General features: G+C 30.3%; 1 protein-coding gene across 2 annotated transcripts in view; it reads left to right on the top strand.

Annotated features, from left to right (window-relative positions):
- Positions 1-22,738, top strand: part of LOC100162790 (serine proteinase stubble) — a 34,427-nt gene that overhangs the window by 9,851 nt on the left and 1,838 nt on the right. The window contains exons 3-9 of one of the 2 annotated variants that reach the window (XM_008182197.3): positions 12,014-12,156; positions 19,778-21,124; positions 21,211-21,534; positions 21,604-21,680; positions 21,753-21,853; positions 21,952-22,220; positions 22,497-22,651. In XM_008182197.3, coding sequence (XP_008180419.1) covers positions 12,015-12,156; positions 19,778-21,124; positions 21,211-21,534; positions 21,604-21,680; positions 21,753-21,853; positions 21,952-22,220; positions 22,497-22,651 — 2,415 coding nt within the window. In that variant the 5' untranslated portion in view covers position 12,014. The remainder of the gene's footprint in view (positions 1-12,013; positions 12,157-19,777; positions 21,125-21,210; positions 21,535-21,603; positions 21,681-21,752; positions 21,854-21,951; positions 22,221-22,496; positions 22,652-22,738) is intronic. The other variant, XM_001943172.5, reaches the window with a different exon arrangement.

Here is a 22,738-nt window from a genome sequence, read left to right as displayed (position 1 = left end):
ATATGACCCCTAAATGTTTTTAATTTAAAATTTAAACGTAGGTATTCTTGCATATACTATGAATCGTTTAATAATATGGATACATAATTTGTGTGAAGTTTTGTATATGGACCTAAGCGTTCACATCCACCCCCTTTTCTGGTCAAGGCAATTATTGCTCATAACAGACCACCCTTGTCAATAGTCAGTGTAAATATACGCGAATGGCGAATATAATGGCACACTGATGAAGACGAACTCTATTTCAATACTTATTTTAATTTTTAATATTATATAGGTACAGTAAAAAGTAATATTAGGTATATGATTATTATCAGGTAACGCCGTACAACTAGGTACGGTTTTGTGATTTATTTGAAGACAAAACTACGGTGACGCATTCGAAAAGTTTTTACTTTTCATTTTCCGAATTTCAGCATCTACCTACGTATAAATTTATATCTGCTGGTATCACATCAACGTACTTGATTATTGAAAGTGTTTTATATGTTTGTGTACACATTTTCATAGATATTTTTGAAAGTCAGAACACGTACGCACGAAAATAAATTACAAGAACTGAATACCACAAAGTATGTCAAAAATTACATATTTAATAAGTCCTGATATTTCTCAGTATTTATTTATATATTAATCAGTACCTATATTAAATAAGGGGAAATATTAGTCACCACGCTACAATAATATACCTACACGATAATATTATGATTAAAAAAACAAATACACTAAATTAATAAGTATTTTAGTTGAACAGTACATCCATATATTATAGTTTGTACGTCAAACATTTTTCAATATTAAAAAATATTTCATGATATTATAATATATTTATACTAATATCTTATATGACTTTGTTCAATATAAAATATATTATGTTTTTGTTAAACGACATAGTAATAAAAGGTCTCATATAATATAAGGTAAGGTAAAATTATTGTATACGTCATATATTGTTATAACACTTAAAGGTTATATTGTTATAAAGTAGAATAATATATTTGTCTGTTTATTTCCGTATACATAAGTAATAACATATAGAATATAAAACAATACTAATGTAATATATTTATGGTATAATATATGAATATTATTTTATAATAATTTTGTTATCATAAAAGTATCTATTAATATATGTCATATTAATATTAATTATTGGTAATGGCAAATACTTTTGCCAAAAATAATTACGGGAGTGCTTAATTTGTCTAAACAATACACGTGCCCGTCGTACTACCAAACTAACAAAATATAGCGGATATTCGAAATATCTTAAAGAGACTTAAACGACCATGACCTAACGAAGTTTTTACTGCACGTTCAACACGTTACCGCGATGTTCTCGACTTAAACATAATATATAACTCGGATCGTCGTTATGAACCCGAATGCTGCGTGAGAGCATAACGTGGTTTGTAGGAATATTTAATGAGGTGGGAGGAGGAAAAATATAGTTTTTCAACAGTAGAATTAATTTAAATATTAAATCAACATTTTTATTATTATATATTATTTAAAAAAAAAATGTAAACATTGCAATTTTGACATGTCGTTAAATACCTATGCCGAAGCCGGACGCAGAATATGAGTCAAATATAGGAAACAATCGTTATAGGTAGGTACCGCAGTATTAGTATTGTGTGTATCATGAACCATGATCAATATCATTCGGTTTCTGATAGTACGACGACCAGTGGTGATTTACAAACGTGACTTTCTCAACGCCTATAATATACATACGTATAATAATAATATATGCAGTCACGGATTCCTGGGAGGCCTATCGTCTGCAGCTATGTACAACACTCATCGGTGAGCGTTAAAAATATCTGGGTGACGGGTTCAACGTAATAATTCGCTTTTATATAGGTGCGCCTATACACACACAAACACACCTCACACAACCTACCCAATAAAACGGTATAATAATAATAATAATAATAATAATATATAAAACGTGTTTTCCCCTCGATGTGTGTGCTTATAATAATACATATACCCGATATATCTACAACTCGGATCGGAATATCAGATACCTCGCTACCGTATTATATTATATACATAATACATACTAAGCACATAATGATATTACATACCTACATAGTTTATATTTTTTTACGGGTCACGAGACCGAACCGTCGACCGCCGTTTATTACAGGTATACTACAATATGACGTATACACGAATTATAACATAATAATAATATCTAATATAACGTTAGATCTATCTATAATTATCTGCTTCGAACTTCTCCACTGTAATAACGCGTATGTGGCGTGTACCGCGCGTTTGTCACTATTACGTACGTGTAACACGCGTATTCAGCGATTTTCCGATAATATTATTATTACGTTTTCAACGGTATTCTTTTTTTTTTTGTAAATCGATAATTACACACGAGCGCAGCCGGTATTAATTATTGTCGTTTTAACGTCGTCGCGTTTTTATATATTATACCTATATATCTCGAAAGCGGGGAGAGAGCTTTTTTTCCCTTCATCAATCCGGACACTGCAGCACGCGCGTCCGCCGCTCGAGTATAATTGCCAGCTATAGGTATCCGCTACTTCTGCTCCACCGCGGCTCGCCTTCTTTACGATAATAATAATTATTATATATATGTATAGGTATAACCTCTCCTCTCTCGTATCTCGTGCAACCAACACGTACACACAATATTATATCCATTAACATTCCGAACGATCGTCGCGATATTGGTCCGCAACGCCACTGTAATATAATAGGTTAGGTACCTATATAATATTATGTATATTATGTACGCCACTGCGATTTATTTCTCGCCGATTTATCTATATACGGCGAATATAATATACGCACCGTTCGTATATAAATGCTGCCGTGGTGGACGGCTGCAAACGCAAAAAAAAATATCAAATTGATCGACGTGACGATATTATATGAGGAGTCTTCGGGAACAATAACAACTATTATAGTTTAAGATCGGAACATTTACGGTTAAAAAAAAATTAAAACATCGGTAAAAAATTACTCCTTCGATTTCATATAATATGATCGAGTGACCCCACATTTTAAAATTTAGATGTTTTTATTATTGTAAATCATCAAATTTATTTCGGGAAAATTCGTCTATTCTATATTCATGAGTTATTTTTCATACAATATGCATATTGTAGATATATTATATTATAATATTATGTGAGTGTAAAACTATTTTTTAAACGGTAAAATTAACAACGTTTGACTGATTGTATTGTTATTATTTAAAATAAATAATGATCGTAGAAGTATTCAATGTTTCACTAGTTTTTTTGTTTATTCAAGTATAATATATAAATTGACGTGAAAAAAACATAACCAAATAAAATGCTCTAAACATTTTTTTTGCGGTATAATATACATCTATATAATATAATATGAATAGCACATAATATTATTTTGATGGAGCAAAGTTATAGTTATCGGTCTAATAAATAGTCCTACAGTCATTATAATCAATACTTCATATAATTATAAGTACTAACTACTTACTTATACTTACTTACTGTGAATGTTTAAACGATCGTAATATTTACATTTATATAGGTGGTGTATAATTTACCGTGTAGGTACTGTTTAGTGTAGTATATAATTTCGGTTTGTGACAAGAACATGAATAATCTTCTATATTCTATTTTATTTTTTATTATTTTTCCTTGTTATAGATTCTGTAATTACGTACTTTTTTCAAGAATTATTTTTTAATAACTCGAATGAATTGGGTTTTTTAAATTTTTTCTCAATAATATCATAACGACAAATATTGATGGCACATACTTAATATAGATCAAAACTTAACCTAAACCTTATACACAGATTTAGTATGCAAGCTATGAATACAGTTTTGGTTGGTCGACTTTCAGGAGGGATAAAATAAAACCTCGAATATTTCTCACGTACCTATATATAGCTATATAAGTATCTAATTTGATTCGAATGATTCGATATCGTATGAATTTGTTGGTCGTATTTCTCTGTTGACTTGACCGCAGACAAAATTAGTATTCATCGGGTCGTTCATACCAGTGTAAACCATTTTACAGTTACGACTCTCGTGAAATAAATATATAATATAGGTACACACAGACGACAGAAATTGCTAGATAATGCAAATTCGTGACTCAATATCTGAAAACAGTATAATGGCTGTAGACCACGAGTCAACGATGTTTTGACTTTTTCTCGGGTTAATTCCGAGGATAAAATAAATTTAAATCTTAAGACACGTACCTGCGTTCGCGAAAAACTTTCGCCGTTTTAAATTGCTGACCTAGAAACACCGAATAGGTTGTTATAATAATATTTGACCTACGCTCGTCATATAACAATATAACGTACTCATAACATGTACATTACGTCTGCACTACACCGTTTCCGTTCGGATGAATAATAGTGACATAAAAAATAAATTCACACACTGCAGGATTTGGTACGACCACGCGTTCCATTTTTTACTTTATAGACTTTCTACGTGATGACGGTTTTAACGTTTATGAATTCATGACTAATCATCGTCCAGGAATCCAAAGCTCGTGCGCTTATATCATTATAAATAATATGATCATCATAATACGATTATGGAAAGTCGATTCCGGATGAATCGGTAAACAATGAATACGTGATGCATACATTACGTCGTCTCTATATCGGTACCTAGCCTCCTATGTACCATATTATATATCATATACCTACGTATACAGTAGGCGGACTTGGGGTTTGATCTTTGGAGTGGCTTTATGTAGACTTTCATATAATGTTTAAACACAATTATAATATTATAATATGGCCAGTGAAGGGCTTATTAGTTATATTATTGTGTGCATAGCTGCATGTACAGATTCTAAACGGATTTTAATTTTTGAATCTGTGTCTTAGATTATTGTTAATCTTAGAAAAGCGAAATCCTAGACTACAGGCAACAACTAAGTCTAACAGTGGGTTGAAAATAAAATTATCCTATTTATCGGGAACGGGCTAATCCGATAATATACCGATGGTGGCCGGATATGCCCTTTGAGTTCACCCTCAAGTCCTACTCTTGATACACCTTGAGTCGACCGACGTCTCTTATTCGTGCTTGGACTTCTACGTTTAATTTTTTTTACTGAAGGGCGTATGAGGGTTGATCAATAAATAATTATCTGATTGATTTTGAAATCTATTCATATTTTTATCAGCCACGATAGTGACATTACATTACAACATGCTGTGTCTACTTTAATTCAATGAGAATTGCATAGGAACTTTATGTATTGTCCACCAACTCCAGCCCTATAATAAATGTATATTAGAATATTATATTACGGGAATGCCTATTCGATTTCACGAATTTTTTAGACAAGAATTGTCGGTGAGTTTTTTTTGTTGTTGTTATACATACTTTAGTATACCCAATACCCACGCATTATAATATCATATTATCATATTTAAAATAATTCGCACTCGGCCATCGCTCTTTGACTTCGTGTGTCTCGTGTAGGATGGATATGTATTATATCTGAAACATAATATAACCTGTTGGAAACCAATATATCGTTATAATTAGTATTATTATTTATTCGTAAACATATATTTTTTTTGAAGACGTAAAACTTATTTGTGTTCAGTGCTTATATTTTCTCGATGGAATTTATGGCTGTTCCAATATTCGTTTATCCTATCAATACACATATACTGTCGGTCCATAATTTATGAGCAATAATTACAGGTTTGGTAAATCGTTTACACATATTTTGAAGTTTGTTTTACTATACTACATATAGTTTGTATTGCAAGCAACGCTATTGATCGCGACTACAGGGTTTGGTACTTTGGAGTATTAATTGTACCTATTTATTAAAACTAAATGAGTACCTACCTACCTAAATAATCGTCTTCGCCATAAGATTTTATTATTAATCAATTATTATAATAATATATTATTATTTTTAAGCTTAATTTTTTGAATCAAAAAACCTAAGTAAGAATTGAAATTAGGTTGCTGCATAGACTAAGTAAATTTGGTTACGTTTTTTTAAACGTTTTAAAAAGTTGTGTTCTGTTATAGTTGGTTAGATTTTGTTTTATTTTCCTTAATTTTGTATTTAGATAGATTTAAATGGCACAATGTACCTACTTAATATTTAAATATAATTTTTTTTTCAAGAAAACAAATTACTACAAATTTACAAATGCTTGTATTAAGTTAACTATTTTTAATGTGGTAATTATAATCGTAAATAGCAAAATATACCGAAAATGTTGTTATATTTTTCTATTTTTATTTTTCGTACTCTTGACGGATTTATGTCAAATTTTTCGTTTATGTTAATCACATGACCCAACTCTCTTTAATTTGCATAAATGCATTTATTATTGAACAATTACAAAATTGTATAAAACATAATATAGATTATAGATGATAGGTCATAGGTATAACTTTTGAATTTTTCTGTTTAATTCGTATATTATAAATACATAATATATATATATATATATATATAGCATACTATCAGTACAATGAGACCATAACTCAAGAAAGCAAATGTCCAAGAAATCAATATAAAAGTTTAGAATAAAATGAACATTTTTCATCAAACAAAAAATAATGTTAAGGGTAGATACATATTTACAATTTTATTGTGATTATAATCAAGTGATTTTTATCCTTGTAAATATCTTTACTTTTGTGTGATTTCAACTCAAAAGTACAAAAATTGAAATTTTTCTAGTTATGGTTTTATTACACTACCTTTTGAATTGATTTTAGTATTATTTTGGCCGTAAACAAAATTAATGAAGTATTAAAATTATTATTTAATTAATATAATAATATTGTTAAATATGTTGATGTTGATCTGAAAAACACTTAAACTGCAAAATAAAATAACAGCATAATATAATATTTTGTTTATTAAATGAACATCTTCAGTCTCTTGAATGTTTGTTTATTTTTAACAATATCAACATTGAATTATAACAATTTGTATATTAAATTATTATTATTACAAAATAATATTATGATAATTTTAAAACTATAATAATATAATATCATGTTTTGTTTTAAAATAAAAAATAAATAACATCTCTTCTGTCTCATAGTTTCCTTATTTTTCAAAATAAATAATTTTTCCTCAATTTATCAATATTTTCTACTGTTATTGAGTATTAATCACCATAGAGAATTGAATTATTATTTTTACTCATAGAAGTCTATTAAAAAATATTTTAAAATAATGTATACATTTTGTAACAGTATTAATAGTATTTACAGTATTATTATCTTAAGTCAATAATACATATATCGACGTGCGCAACGAATAAAGCATATTACTCAGATATTACTATTCGATATCATCTAATATTAATACTTTTGTTAGAGTTTCACTGTGTATAATAAACTATTAAGTATTTACTCGGTTTTCCTTTATGTTAGCTCTTTTAGGGGTTTCAATAGATAATTTTAAGTCACACAAACTTAAAAGTTTTTTTTAAATCTAGTGCGAGAAGTTGTTATAGTTATTATGATAACACAAAAATATTCACAATTTAAATACAACAAATTAGAGTAAAGTAACTAAATTAGACTAATGAATTAGTATGACTAGAGGAAAAATTATAATAAATGAATGATAATAATATTTTAATATTATTATTGTTATGACTTATGACGTATGTTATTATCTCAATTGTGGCGTTATAGCTCTGAAAATTTGAAAAATCCATGACCTTATTGTTCTGGCCCTATCTGCGTCGTACGTGTTTCAGTAAACGAGCCACATTTTGTTATACAGCCAAATTGTACTTAGGAATTTAACATATACGTTCAATGCAATAAAAAGGTTCACAAAATATAATTTTCATCAACATAAGGAGATAGATGGTCCCAATATTAAAAAAGAGAAAACAAATTACGAATTCATAGACACTATAAATACAAAAATCATAAATTTCGAGTTGTGGCCTTATTGTACTGACAGTCAGACAGTGCAATATATTCATTATTGCTGGAATTTAAAGACTATATTGTAGGCCTAGCTAGAACTGATATTATTGTTGGGTTACACATAATTCAGGATGAGCTACATATTATACGGAAACATAAACAAATAATGTTTATATAATATTGTATAAAACAATCCAAAAGCTTGCACTCTATCTTCGTACATAATATACTATAATATTATAATATGACGACATAATATACGGGTAGGCAATGGTGATCAACGGGTTATATTATGTGCAGACATCATCCATACCGTGACGACTATCATGGTGATAAGTCGTACATAATTTAAATTCAGTGGCTTAGTATGGGTTTTACACATATGGGTCACGTTGCCTATAATACCAACGACATGTGACACGTACATTTCTATTTTTTACTAAGCTATTATTGTTATTATTCTGTTTCGGCATTTTATCATATTGTTACGCACATTTTTTAATTAATCGATAATGTACCGTCCTTTTAATTAATTTGTATTATTTAAAATGTGTGCTAAAAATATTATCATTATTACGCTGTGTACAAACTACAAAGATTATGTCTTTAATTGAGAATGAAAAGCTCGGTGTCAGATATACCAGTAGAATTATTCTATTCTACTCTGACCTATAAATATATTGGTAGGTACCATAGGTACTAAATTAAACTAAAATACAATTGAAAATTCTATTGCAACTGTATTTAGAGAATGTATAATTATATTAAATATATTTTAACGAATGTATAATATGGAAGATTTTAAATGCATTATTTGAATCGATTCGTATCACAATTATAAATTTATCGAGTATAATAATTGTAATAATGTTATAAGGAATTGTAAGTACTACCGTGTAACCAAAACCCGAAGTAGGAATGTTTTATCGCAAAAGAGTAAATTGTGTGGAATAATAATAAAAAAAAAAAAACACTGTTCTATTTTCAAATACCTTGTTGAAGAATAAAGATTTACATTTTATATAGACTTACATTTTACGCATGATTTGAATTCTAATTGAAAAAGATCAAGGATGCAATTGATTTTCCGCTAGGTTTTTTTCGCATCTATGACGCTTTATTTTTGAGAAATGGATCGCCTGGTTCGTCTAAAAAATATATTGAATATATATTTCCACATTTTTAACCGAGCCAATTATTATGGTGTGAATATATAGTGACACTTCACCCTCAGTTAATTTGCATTTTCCGTCATAATACAATTCTATATACACTATAATTGCATACTTGAGTCTTTCTTGAGTATCTACAATAAATGTACCTACATCATATTTCAAACACGAATCCAATAATTTGAGAAGGTAATTGAATTTTTAACGTGTTTTGGTGAAACCAAAATTTAGCTGCAGTATAATATACATTAAACATATAAGTAGGTAGGTAGGTAGGTACTTACGGTCGTCAACGTTTTTTGTCTTCGAATCAACTTTGTCCCATATTCCAAAACATTAAACGCCATTCATGTGATAAATGATAATGTTATATGTATATTTATACATATATATTATATTATATAAAACAATATACCTATAGTTATATTTTAATTATCAGATAAAATATTATTATATTATATTAGATGACATATAACTTATTTGCATAATTGTATAGTATAGATAGTATATATTATATGAATTACCTATAGATATGTAACAAATAATCTAGGATTTATAAATTATAATATATATATTATATATATATTGCTTCAGGTTACCTACTCTGCATGAATCAATGACTATAATAAGTAATAAAATAACTATCTATTATTCATATTGAGTGAAGACAGTAGACACAGTGGGTGCTCTGTTATCCACCTTAATTAATGCGAGAAAATACGTGCATCTGTATTTACGAATGAAACATCATTGTGAATTGTGATATATTGTTTTAAAAGCATGGCATTTACTTACGTTTATGTGCGAAAAAAACTATATTGTTGATTAGTGATTATTCACGAGCAATTTTAATTTCACTGCTGAAATATTAGGAGTATTCTGAGGATATTAATATATACCTGGTCCAGACTAAAGATTTGCGTCCCGGCAGACACGACCCTCTAAGGCAGGTTATATTTTCAATTTATATTTAAATTATAGTTTTTAAATTTTTATACAATAATCATTAATCAATGAAAAAAAAAAATAACTCGGAAGTATTTTTTTTTTTTAATTATTAGGTTGTACCCATGATACATAACTTTAATAAATGCATTTGCCTTAACCTCACTCCAAATATTAAAAAGGAACGTTAAAACTATGTAAAATAATTAAAAATAAATTGTACTTGAGCTTGCAGTTAGGTCCTTCTAGATACATAAAAATAGTTAATTTGTAAATAAATAAAGATAAATATAATAAATTTAATAAAATCGTTTATTTAGTAATGAGTGGAAAAAGGCATTAAAAGTGTTTTGGATCACAGTAAGTTTAATAAGCATTAAGCTTAAAAGCGGGCCCCTGTGGAAACTAGTTTGTCTTGGTGACTATTCGTATCTAAAGGGACGTGATATTCAAATAATATATATAAATTTTCTTTTTATTAATCTCCGCCTTTATAGTTATGTTATAATTTATAGATACACTTGATATACGACGCTAATATAATATAGGCATTTTTTCATTTGTCGCTCTTGAATTGCTTAAATTATAAAATTTATAATAGGTACTTACCTATATGTTAAAAACTCAGGGATTGGATTCTATAGAATTTACTTAATATAATAGGTAATCATAGAATACGGATAAAATAGCAGAGGTGCAAGCAATAAATTTGTTTTGTATATCAAGGATTTCAAATCTAAAATTTTAAATTTCATATTATAATTTATAAGCATTTTAGATTTTTAGCGTTATTTTGCCAGTTTTAATTCTCTTTTACTAATTTGTTTTCACAAATTGCGTAATTTGAATGAAAATACTTAGTAGAAAAAAGTTATGTGAATAGATAAAAACATATACTCCTGTTTGTGCCACTGTTTTGTTATATTTTACATTTTTATATTTTAGTAGTATATTGTGTAGTGCTATAAATAATTCTCGTTCAGATACAATCGCATAATGTAATACGTGGGACGTGAGTATCTACCTATACTACCTACCTATGTGGGTATAAACTAATAATATATAAAAATTATGGACGTATCAATAAAATTAAGTAGGTAATTTAAGTATACATTATACAAGGGGGTATGCTTTACTCTTGACAAGTTAAAATGGTACACAATGATCGTATAATTGAAAACCACTGTCCTATGCTTTCAAGCACGCACATATTTATGCGAATACATACGTATTGTATAGTATTATATTAAAATTATTATTATATATTATAATAGTATGTATGTGTACGATTACAATTTACAATGTCAAAACAAAGATCCTAAACGCGACTTTCGGCTTTTGTGAAATTTATTCCTATAAATGTAGATCTTGTCTATCAAGTATTTTCTAATAACAGTACTTATATGTTATAAGTTAAGTTAACTAATAAATAAAAATAGACAATGGATGAAGTTGACGTTAATGTTTTACTTCAGGTATAATATTATGTAAATTAATATATAATGTAGGTATACTAAACAGTCTTTATACCAGTCATTATAAACTTTTTTAAAACACGGTATACTGTGATCTTCACAATATTTCCATGAATATGTCTCAGCGATGAACAACGTTTTCTTCATCAAAGATCATTTTTTATTCGTTGTTTGAAGAACAATAAAAACTAATATATATCATTACTCATTCCGTGTTGAATCTAGATTAATTCTTCTTGGGACTCTGAATTCAATAATTGTAACTTGTAGGCACCCGCCGATGAAAAAAGTACAGCACTGTTATTATCAAATTTGAATATCGTCTTTCATTGGAGTAACTATTCATATAACTTCATAACGCACTTAATATAATACTATATCATAAGGAATAATTCTATATTAATGATTATAATGTTATTGTACCTATGCTATATTGATAATACAAAATAATATTATTAAACATTTTTTTTTTATATATTTAGAATGAAGAGACATGGCATTTGTTCAGCAATGAAGTCTTCATACGATAAAACATTATTACTTAAGATGTCCATAATTGGATTGATCATCAGCCAGAGTTTAGTGAAATCGTATCCCTCGTGGGATACACCGACTACTCTTACAGGTAATAGCCCAAGTTGTGATGACTATTTTATCTAAATAATTTATTTATTATATAGACGTATATATAAACCAACGCAATTATAATACACTTTATAGTGTATACGGGTAATTGCATATTATTATAGTTTATACGTAATTTATGATAAAGGTACATTTTAATTGTTAAAAATGCAAATGGGTACTACACATTTCAGAAAACTATAACATCACACATTAGTTGATAGAAAGTGAAGATGTTGATTAAAAAACAATAATACATAGGTACCTGTTATAGTGATGTTAGATTTTACGCCGTAAAAAGTTAAATATCGTACAGAGAAAATAAATAATAACAAAGCAGTCGTAACCTAATTTTAATTTACTTAAAAAAATCAAATAACATATTTAGATATAATTATAACATACTGATATTCGAGTTTTAAAATTACGCTGCAATTGGATCATCAGAAGTAAGGTTATTAACCTTGGTCAAAATCTTCTACAGGTACTATAGTATACGAACAATGTTATAATAATTATATGTTTTATTCTGCTTATATACCATTTGAAACCGTTAATATATACATATAAACTATTAGGTAGGTACTTCAGGTATGTAAGGAAATATGCGTGTGCATAATTTTAGTCTATTGAAATTTGGAATAAATAATATTTAAAAAATATTTTCAAACTAGTTAAGGACTGGTACGTCTTATTTGCTCAGTGATTGCAACAATAAAAATCAATTATAAACTTGAAAACTGTTTTTTCAACATAAATAGTACAGAATTATACCTAACTAATTTTAGTAACATTGTTATTTGTTTCAAAATGTATAATATAGGTAATATTTACTATTTAGTTACGATTATACAATTTACACTTTTTCATAAGGTTATAGAATGAAAAATGTAATACCTGTAGTCTTGTTTTATTTCTTATTAGTTACTTAATATTTAAGTAACTTTGTATAAGATAATGTTTTTATTTCAGCACCTTCATTTAATTCTAAAATTTTATTTTATTTGACTTTCTTCAACCTAGAAAAATTTAGAAATAAACATTTACTAGACAGAAGGGCTAGTTATTTATCAAATAACTTCTTTATAAAAACCATCCACGTTTATTAATAACAACTAATTCTAGGTAATACTATTTAATAAAAAAACTCGTATCTTACACAGTTACACTTCTACACTTGTGTACCTTCTTCAGTAGCTATAAGTTCGAATAAATATGTAATTTGGAGAAGGTTAATACTTATTATACTATTGCATCATTGTTGAACATTCACGATATTAGAAATCAAATTCATTGTATCTTTGTATACCCGGTCGGAAAAACTGTAAGGTCACGATCGTTTTTGATGACATCCGAGTATAATAATAGGTATAACTCCGTGACTTTTCAAGAAAGCTATGACTGATGTCCTGATGACACTTTCTTTAGTTAAACTCGTATGATAATGAAGTGAATAATAGTCTTTAGGAGGTATGAACAAACTATATTTACAGTTAGGAATGAGTCATTACTGTTATAATAAATGTATGTACCTACAGATATAGATACTATAGATACTATAGATACTTTTCAACGTGTACTTATCTATACTATAATATTAGCCGCAGAAAACATATTTTTTTTGCACATTTAGCCAATGGGAATGTTTTTCGACTGTTTTCATTAAATTAACTCGTAATAATTATATATTATACTTAACCATTATTTTGTCAAGTCACTGCGTCTGATCATGTTTTAATTTCTTACCCATTCGATTTCTCAGTTGAGGGAAAATGTTGACTTTATCATAGTCGTACTCAGATGATACCGTGTCTATTATACTAGTGGACTAGAGTTGGGTACGTACTGTTCATGGATATGTTTTACGTGAAAATCACCTTCCTATATAAAAATGGAACGGAAAATAATGAATTAATTACAAAAAAAAAACCCGGGTCGCGAATGCAACGCGTACTTAAAATTATAATATATAATTTGCGATGGACCATCATGATAATGGACAGGTGTGTTTATATTTTAAGCTTTAATGTATATCAGCTGCAGTGACAATCGAACACCTAAGTAGAACGACAATCGTCTTGCGTTTTTATTTTTCTCGGAGGCAAAATAAAATCACGTTCAACATACAACTATGCGCACAATGCAAGCTGAACATTGGCGCATACATTAAAAAAAAAACTTGTTTTTCCACTACCTTTACGGGTACGGGTTTTTTGTGGGCACAATACAAGACAAGATAACTGTTAATCGAAACACACGCTGGCGCGCGCGTATACACTCTCAATCTACTGACCTACAAACTGGCCAGACACAACTGTGGCCCATTGTCTACACCTATATATGTATTATGTATATATTATACATAATACATATACACGTATATTTATGTGTACATATGATGCGCTGTATACAGGGTGATCCATTTAACTGCGATAATTTCTGTAAGAGTTTTCCTAGTCAACTTTTGTGTTTTTAAAGAAAATAAAACGCTTTTATACGGTTTTAAATATAGATACATAATACCTTCTATCTAATCTTTTTGTTAATATTTTTAACATATCGTATATTTTTAGTTTTTTTTTATTTATTTCTCAATAACACTCTGCAGTGTTTTTTAATCTTACGATTGTAAGCAGAATATTTCTAAAAACGTAGGTAGACTATTGGATAGGTATCAATCATTAAACAAACAGTTTTTGATTAATAAAAGTATATTTTCACTTTTTAAGTTCAAATGAGTGGAGTAGTGAACAAGGTACACGTTTTGCTGGTACCTCTTGTCCTTTTCCCATTCGTAATATCAACTTAATTGCTTATTATTAATAAAAAAAAAAGCTATTTATCAATGTTTTATATTGCATGTTTTATAAACATTTTTATAGAAGTATTCTACTATGGTTATGAAATATAAAATACATAAATCGTCATTAAAAATTAAAAAACCATAAGGTTAGAAAATTATTTTTATAAAATATACATATAACTACATATTATATATACTACGGGTTATATTTATATCTGTAAGTATATTTACTACATAAAAACGTTTATGAGAATATTTTTTAAAAAACTCAACAACTGACTCGATCATTCCGTATGTTGTTATATGAGTGGGGGTTTTACGAACATTTTACACGATATTGGTATATTTCGTATGACACGGCGATGCGTTATAATTGCTAGGTTTTTGTGATTATGCGAGCAGTATATTATCAGGTAGGTAATTTACTTGCGGTATATCGCGGACACCGCATGGTGCGTACGTAAGTGTATAGTATTTAACTATAAAGTATCAAAAATTTGATCCACCAAAATCGTGATTTTAACTCGATAAATTCTGTACTAAAATACACAGGCTTATATCGCATTAATAATAATAATAATTATTATTAAAACCCATAGCAACCATTTATAAGAAACAATTTCTATCGTGAATACCCGGGTTTGACTTCCTTTTTACCTTATTCGCGACAAAATTTAGCCTATCTTATTCCCTAAGATCTAATCTATCCCTGTACCAAATTTCATCGCAATTGGATGAACGATTTATGAATGCATAATGCATAAAGGACACTTTTTTTTGTATATATATATAAATATATAGATTTTGAAATAATATAAAATAATAATACATTTAGGTACACACCCAATACTCGTACAGTGTACACGTGTGGCTCAATCAAGATAAGGGAAGCAGCATTCTTTTCGCGGTTTGAGAGACTCGCTGACAGATGAGTAATAGACCGAAAGCTGTGGGTACCTACTACCTAACTACCTTGCTATCTGCTAACATTTTAAAACTGTCGATAGATGTCTGATAGATTAATCGTTGTTATAATTTAGCGTTAGGTAGACAACTGTAAGCATGTATAATGTATATGATGTATAGACTTTCGATAAAATGTATTATTTTTCAGCGAACTATCTAATGACTAATGTTATCCCATATTGAAAATGGTAACTAAATAATATAATATAATATATTAAGCCACTAGTAAATAAAATAATTTATTATACAGTCAACAACACTTAAAATCATATTGTACCTATATAATACACCAGCTATTATTGTATTATATGTTAAAGCTGTAAATGTGAGTTTCAGATTATCACAAAACAATAATGTTTTATACTTTTATATAGCATTGTAAAGCAAGCTACTAGTTAATTGGTAAGTATCTACCTACCAATCTTTTATGTGCATTTCATGTTTCCCGCATGGACGAAAATGGAGTAGGTAATACCTATCGCATATTTGTATTTGTTTTTATACACGCTTGTATTTATTATAGTGACTGGGTACACTTGAAATCTATCATACAGCAGTAACAAGTTTCTGGTTCTGTGAATTAATTTCTCATTAAAATTAAAATAGGTACCTTTATTTGTAACCACTACGAATATTATCCAGGATTGTGCACTTGAATAGTAAAATGTTGGCTTTATAGGTTTGAATATAACATTAACAGGTGATTATTAATTACTAATTATTAGTATAGCTACAAGTAAGGTCGTATTTGAGGGGGGTTTGTGGTCCCCCCTGAAACTTTTCTTGTGTTGTTAATCAATTTAATTTATGAAACTAAATGAATTATAATAATTTACCATGTTTCCCTAATAATATGATACTTAACTGTATATTATGTTTGTATTGTTATAAGTACCTATTATACCATTGATAATCGTGGAAATACGAATTTTAATGTCATATTTTCTATGCATAATAAATACGTTACAAACGATATTTTATCAACGGATAACGAGGTACCCGTATTTCCGTTTTTACTTTTTACCCGAATTTGGCCATTGAAGTATATATTAAATGTAATTCTGAATATTTTTTAAACAAAACTTTTCTTTTGAAACTATTAGCTACATTATCAGTTTTTACTTCAACAACAGAATGACCATTTTCTACTATAAAAAGATTAAAAAAAGATTTACTAAACTCGTCAAACCAAGTTTATTGAAGTACCTATGCCTTAAAGGTCTTACTAGCTTTTCTGAGTGTAAATGGGCAAATTTAAATCAATTCAAATGATGTGATCGATAGTTTCGAAAAAGAAAAAAGACTGCTGAACTTAATACTATAAAAATATTTAATTTAAAATCGTATAGATTTGAGGCACATGTAATACATAAAAGACATTATTTAGATGTATTAATATGTGTATACCTACATTTTTTAAAAGTTAATTTCTTTTATATTATGAAAATATAAGATTTGGTTTTGAACCCCTCCCGAAAATGTGTTCCAGCTAGCCTTAGCTACTAGCTACAAGCTACAACTATGTATATCACTAATATCGTCCGAAATCGAGTATCGGTTCTAGTATTGGCCCACCCCTAGTACAATATTGTAACAAGCTAGAATAGTTATAAAATGTTCATTAAATATACCATGTATCAAACAATGTATTTAATTGTACTTAGTAACTTAAAAATAAAATGTATTTTATTGACACCACAATTTTTAGTAAAATGTAATACATTTTAAACTTTTATTGAGCTATTAGAATTTGAATATTAATTTTATAGAGTAGGTAGGTAGGTACAATATTACTGTATATACATATAATAGAGGTACCTGTAACAGTATAAATTATAATTAAATTATATTTTTAAAATTAAATTGTTAGGTATGTAAATGTGCTTATAGTTTTTAGTTGAATCTTCTTAATTTATTATGTCTAATGTTCAGAACCTATACCTAAGCTACCAATTTATTAAGTACCTGCTAAATCAATAGTTACATTTTTTAAATCCAAAACCATGTGTAATGTGTATGAATAAAAAAATATTATCGTTAGTACATTTTATACGTTTTGAATTATAAAGATTTTTCTTCACCTTTTATCGATTATTATTATTATCATTTATCAATATAAAACATTTACACGCAAGTCACACGCACTGTTTCTTTAACCTTCTCATTATTTAGTAATTTTACTAGTCAGTCATTTTTATTTAATATAGAATTCACACAGCATACATAAGTTCAGAGAAGTTAAAATTCCCACATGTTTATATAACTTGACCAGTCTAACCAGCATTTATTCACCAGACGGAACCAGTTATAGCGCAATTAAAAATAATTTGTCATTGCAGGTATAAATTGAACGCAATATAGAATTTATGATGAACTCCACGTCATAAATAATTACTATAGACATCGTAAATGTAATAATCGCTCTTCTTTGATAAATATAAATACCATATCGTGATGATATATTCCTATATATATATGTTGGATGGACACAGTACACCTATACATTATATTAGTTTTAATTTATTATAGGTACCTACCCATTATAGTCGGGGATGGGCAGTAACTGGGATCCATATTTATATGACTGAGATCTATAGTTAAAAGACATTTGTAACTTGTATTTATTCCATTTAGATATATTTTTTAGTACAACTTGTAATTAATTAATTCAGTAGATCCTTCAATATTTTTTAGTTGTGTCGTCTTAGACTATTTTTCAATACACATAATATTATAGTAAATTTCTTTCTTTAAAAAAATCACACAGTACCTATATGGCTGTATAAAACGATGGCCGTGAACTTACAAAAATCCCGTACAGCATTATGAGTTATGACATTGCTGATAGACAGATAGACAGATACCCCTGAATCCTGATACGCATGATGTTTATGGTAAAAGAGGACCCATTGTTTTCAATATACTATAGTTCTTTTATTACCTATCTACATTCTATACTATTTGCTTTTTATTATGATTATAAGATACTTTATCGTATTTTATTATTACTACCAACTATTATTTTAATAGTTTTAGATTCTGAGTGGAGCGATGAATTAATTCATTTTATAAAGATGTGTTTTTTTTTCATCCGTGTCTAAACTCTGAGTGTTTGAAGTCATTACCTAGTCAATATTTATAGTAGAAAAAATGTTTGAATTTTCAACTTTGGGATGGTTTCTGGTAGAAAATTGGATATAGTTGGTATTTTGGGGTAAAAAATCCCGAATACCTATTTTACAAAATAACCAGGAGAAACAAAAAAAAAAAAACTAAGGAAAAATGGAAATTTTTACGGGAAACCAGTTTTTGACAAAATCACTTTGGTTTTTTCGTTGTAACTCAAAATGATTAACCGTAGTATCAAAAATATATATTAGCATTTCCTAGTAGAGAAGACATTTTCAAATTAGTTTGTCTCATTATGTGCTATTAATAGGTATTAGTTAATTATTTTTTCGGGTAAAATTGCTTGAAAATTGAAACCGTGTTTCCTCATAAGTTGTTCATAATATACCTACAATTCACTACAGCAAAATTAAACAGATGTATCTAATAATAATAGGCTCTGTCTGGTTCCTCCTGTCGGTGCCGTTTCTTAATCAGCCACCCTATAGACTTCTTCCTGTAGTCACACTAGACTTCCTGAAGCTTATACCGTTACAGTGACCTACTCGATGACGAGTAGTACTACTACTGTACAGTGTACAGCAGAACTGTACCTATAATTGCCACTTTTTTAATCTGATGTTTTAAATTTTAAATTTTAAAGAACCCATAAATTATTATACCGAAACTATTCAGTATTTCTTATGTACTATATTATTATTATACTATAACAAATTATAATAAGTTGCAGATTTTGGGCGCAATATCAGACAACTGCCTTGCGTCAGCCGGAGATCCGGAGAGACGGGCGTGTGCATGTTTGCTTACTCGTGCGCCAAAGCTAATGGCACCCACCTGGGCACCTGCATCGATCGTTTCTACTTCGGAAGCTGCTGCAAGACCCAGTCGATCACTGACATCGATGCAGCCAATGAACCGGACAATTACCTAAACAACGTGGATAATAATGACGTAGCTGGTCCGTCCGCGACAACTGATACAAAAACGGGCGCGCAACTGCATCAGCAGCAGACGACTGCAGGCACCACCGCCGATAGGTACAGCACGCTGAGGCCGAGCTCGTATGCAACAGCAACAGGTTACCCGCCGTCCACTGCGCAGTCGTACAAGCCCACCGGTCAGTTCGCAGTGTCGTCCACTCCGTCCACCACCACGTCAACGTCCACGTCGCGCACCCAATACACAGAGATATCCGTTTCAAGCAACACGAAGCCGACATTCGCAAGCAGCAGTAGCAGCAGTATCAGCAGCAGTTCACCACCGACCGGTTCTATATCGTCTTCGTACTCGACTACGATATCGCAATCGACGAAGCCAATGCCGTCAACCACTTTCTCAACGGCCAAGCCTATGGTCAAGCCGTCATCGTTCAGACCGCCACCGATCAGAGACCAGGCAACCACCTCAACGGCCACAGCCACCGTCACCACGGCCGCCGTCCAAAAACCAAAGCCACAGACCGCGAGACCAACAGTCCAGTTCAGCGTGCCTAGCTCAACGACCGGCTCATCGTACGAACCAACTGCGAAGCCTTCCACGACCGGTCAATCGTACACCACGATGACATCGATGCGTCCCGGCCCACAGCACAGCTCCACCGTCACGGCCACGTTCTCCACCACCAAACCCGTCGTCAAACCGTCGAGCACCACCTACAAATCGACGATCGCATCCGCGGCGCCGTCCACGACGACCATGTCCACGTCCGCGGCCACACAAAAGGTCAAACCGCAGACCATAGCCAAGCCCGCTGTGACAACGACCAAACCGAAACCTACCACCGGCAAACCAGATGCGATCGGGTCCACTGTCGAATCCGTGACTGGATCTACGTACGCCGCTGGAACCACGTACGCGACTGGATCCACGTACGCGACCCGCTCCACGGTTGAAAACGTCACCGAAATCATCTCAAATTTCACCGCAGCTACTGCCAACGGTCAGAATCAGACTCCAAGTTACGGCAGCACGACGACTGTCACGTCTACATCACCGACTCTGGTCACTTGGACCACACTCGATAAAGTCCCTGTTGTACCGGCTGAAAACACGAAACCACCGCCACCGAGCAGTAAGTTTTCTATTTGACACTCATCAACTAGGGATCATAAACAATTTGTAATATTAATATTTAATACTATGTTATTCCTATTTTAGTGACACACAAACCATCGGTCACCGACGGTTCGACACTTCCTTCTTGGGTCAAACTCCCAGTTGAAACACATGAACCCAACACTGTCAGCGCACCGACGAAAGAGAGCAGCTCTGGTGCATACTCGTCGACGATGACTATGTCCAAGCCGACGACCCTCCCTAGTCCGTCCGACAATGACATTGTTGTTATAAATAACAATGCCGAAACTACCTACACTAGCACGCAAAATCCTTCAAGTACATTGTCAATGCTTATGCAGTCGACATCAACGGATTCCGTTGAAGCAGGAAATGCTCCTCTCAATATGTCTAACTACAAAGATGGTAATTCAATAATTTAATTGATATAATGAATAAAATAAATTGATAATAATATTGTTTTCATAAAAAAAGTTTGTGGAAGACGACTTTTCCCAACGGCTAGAATAGTAGGAGGTGAAAAAGTTTCTTTTGGCAAATGGCCGTGGCAGGTAAGTACATTTAAAAGTTTGGAGTAAAATGTCAATAAAATAACTAATAAAATTAATTATTTTAAATTTAAGATTTCATTAAGACAGTGGAGGACGTCTACGTACTTACACAAATGTGGAGCCGCATTATTTAACGAAAACTGGGCTGTAACTGCTGCGCATTGTGTTGAAAAGTAAATAAAATATAAGAAAGCTTTAAACTTTTATGTTTTTTATTGCGTGTATTCTTACAATTATACTGATTGAATCGAATCATCTCTAATCATTTTAGCGTTCCTCCAAGTGACTTACTCCTTAGACTCGGTGAACACGATTTATCAGTAGAAGAAGAACCTTACGGTTACGAAGAACGAAGAATACAAATAGTCGCATCACATCCACAGTTCGATCCCAGAACTTTTGAATATGACTTGGCACTTTTGCGATTCTACGAACCTGTAACGTTTCAACCTAATATCATACCTGTTTGCGTTCCTGAGGACGATTCAAATTTTGTCGGATCGTCTGCCTACGTCACCGGATGGGGGAGACTATATGAAGGTAAACATTTTAAAAATAATATGATACGAACTCAAGGGACTCAGTATTGCAAACAATTAATGTATAACATTACTCAATTGAGTTTATTTAACTATTTTTACTGTACCTACCTAATAATATATACTGAATGCATAAATGTAATATTGTACAAAAATATATAAGTAGTATTATATAATAATAGTATACTATATATTTGTTTTTTATTGATTATAAAGTGAACATTATTTTAAAAAAATTAACGAAGTTTTATAAGATAAAATCCATTTCTATTTATAGATGGACCTTTACCTAGTGTTCTACAAGAAGTAACAGTTCCTGTGATCAACAATTCCGTTTGTGAAACCATGTACCGCGCAGCTGGATACATTGAACACATACCAGACATATTTATCTGCGCTGGTTGGAAAAAAGGAGGTTTCGATTCGTGCGAAGTGAGTACCTATACCAACTTATTGTTTGAATGGTTTGACGGTTAAAAAGATATTAAAATTAATTTATATAATTTTAAAATAATTTTC

This window comes from Acyrthosiphon pisum, chromosome X (assembly GCF_005508785.2).
Source record: "Acyrthosiphon pisum isolate AL4f chromosome X, pea_aphid_22Mar2018_4r6ur, whole genome shotgun sequence".
NCBI lineage: Eukaryota > Metazoa > Arthropoda > Insecta > Hemiptera > Aphididae > Acyrthosiphon > Acyrthosiphon pisum.
Note: the sequence above shows the minus strand (reverse complement) of the source record. Positions and strands in the feature narration are given on the sequence as shown.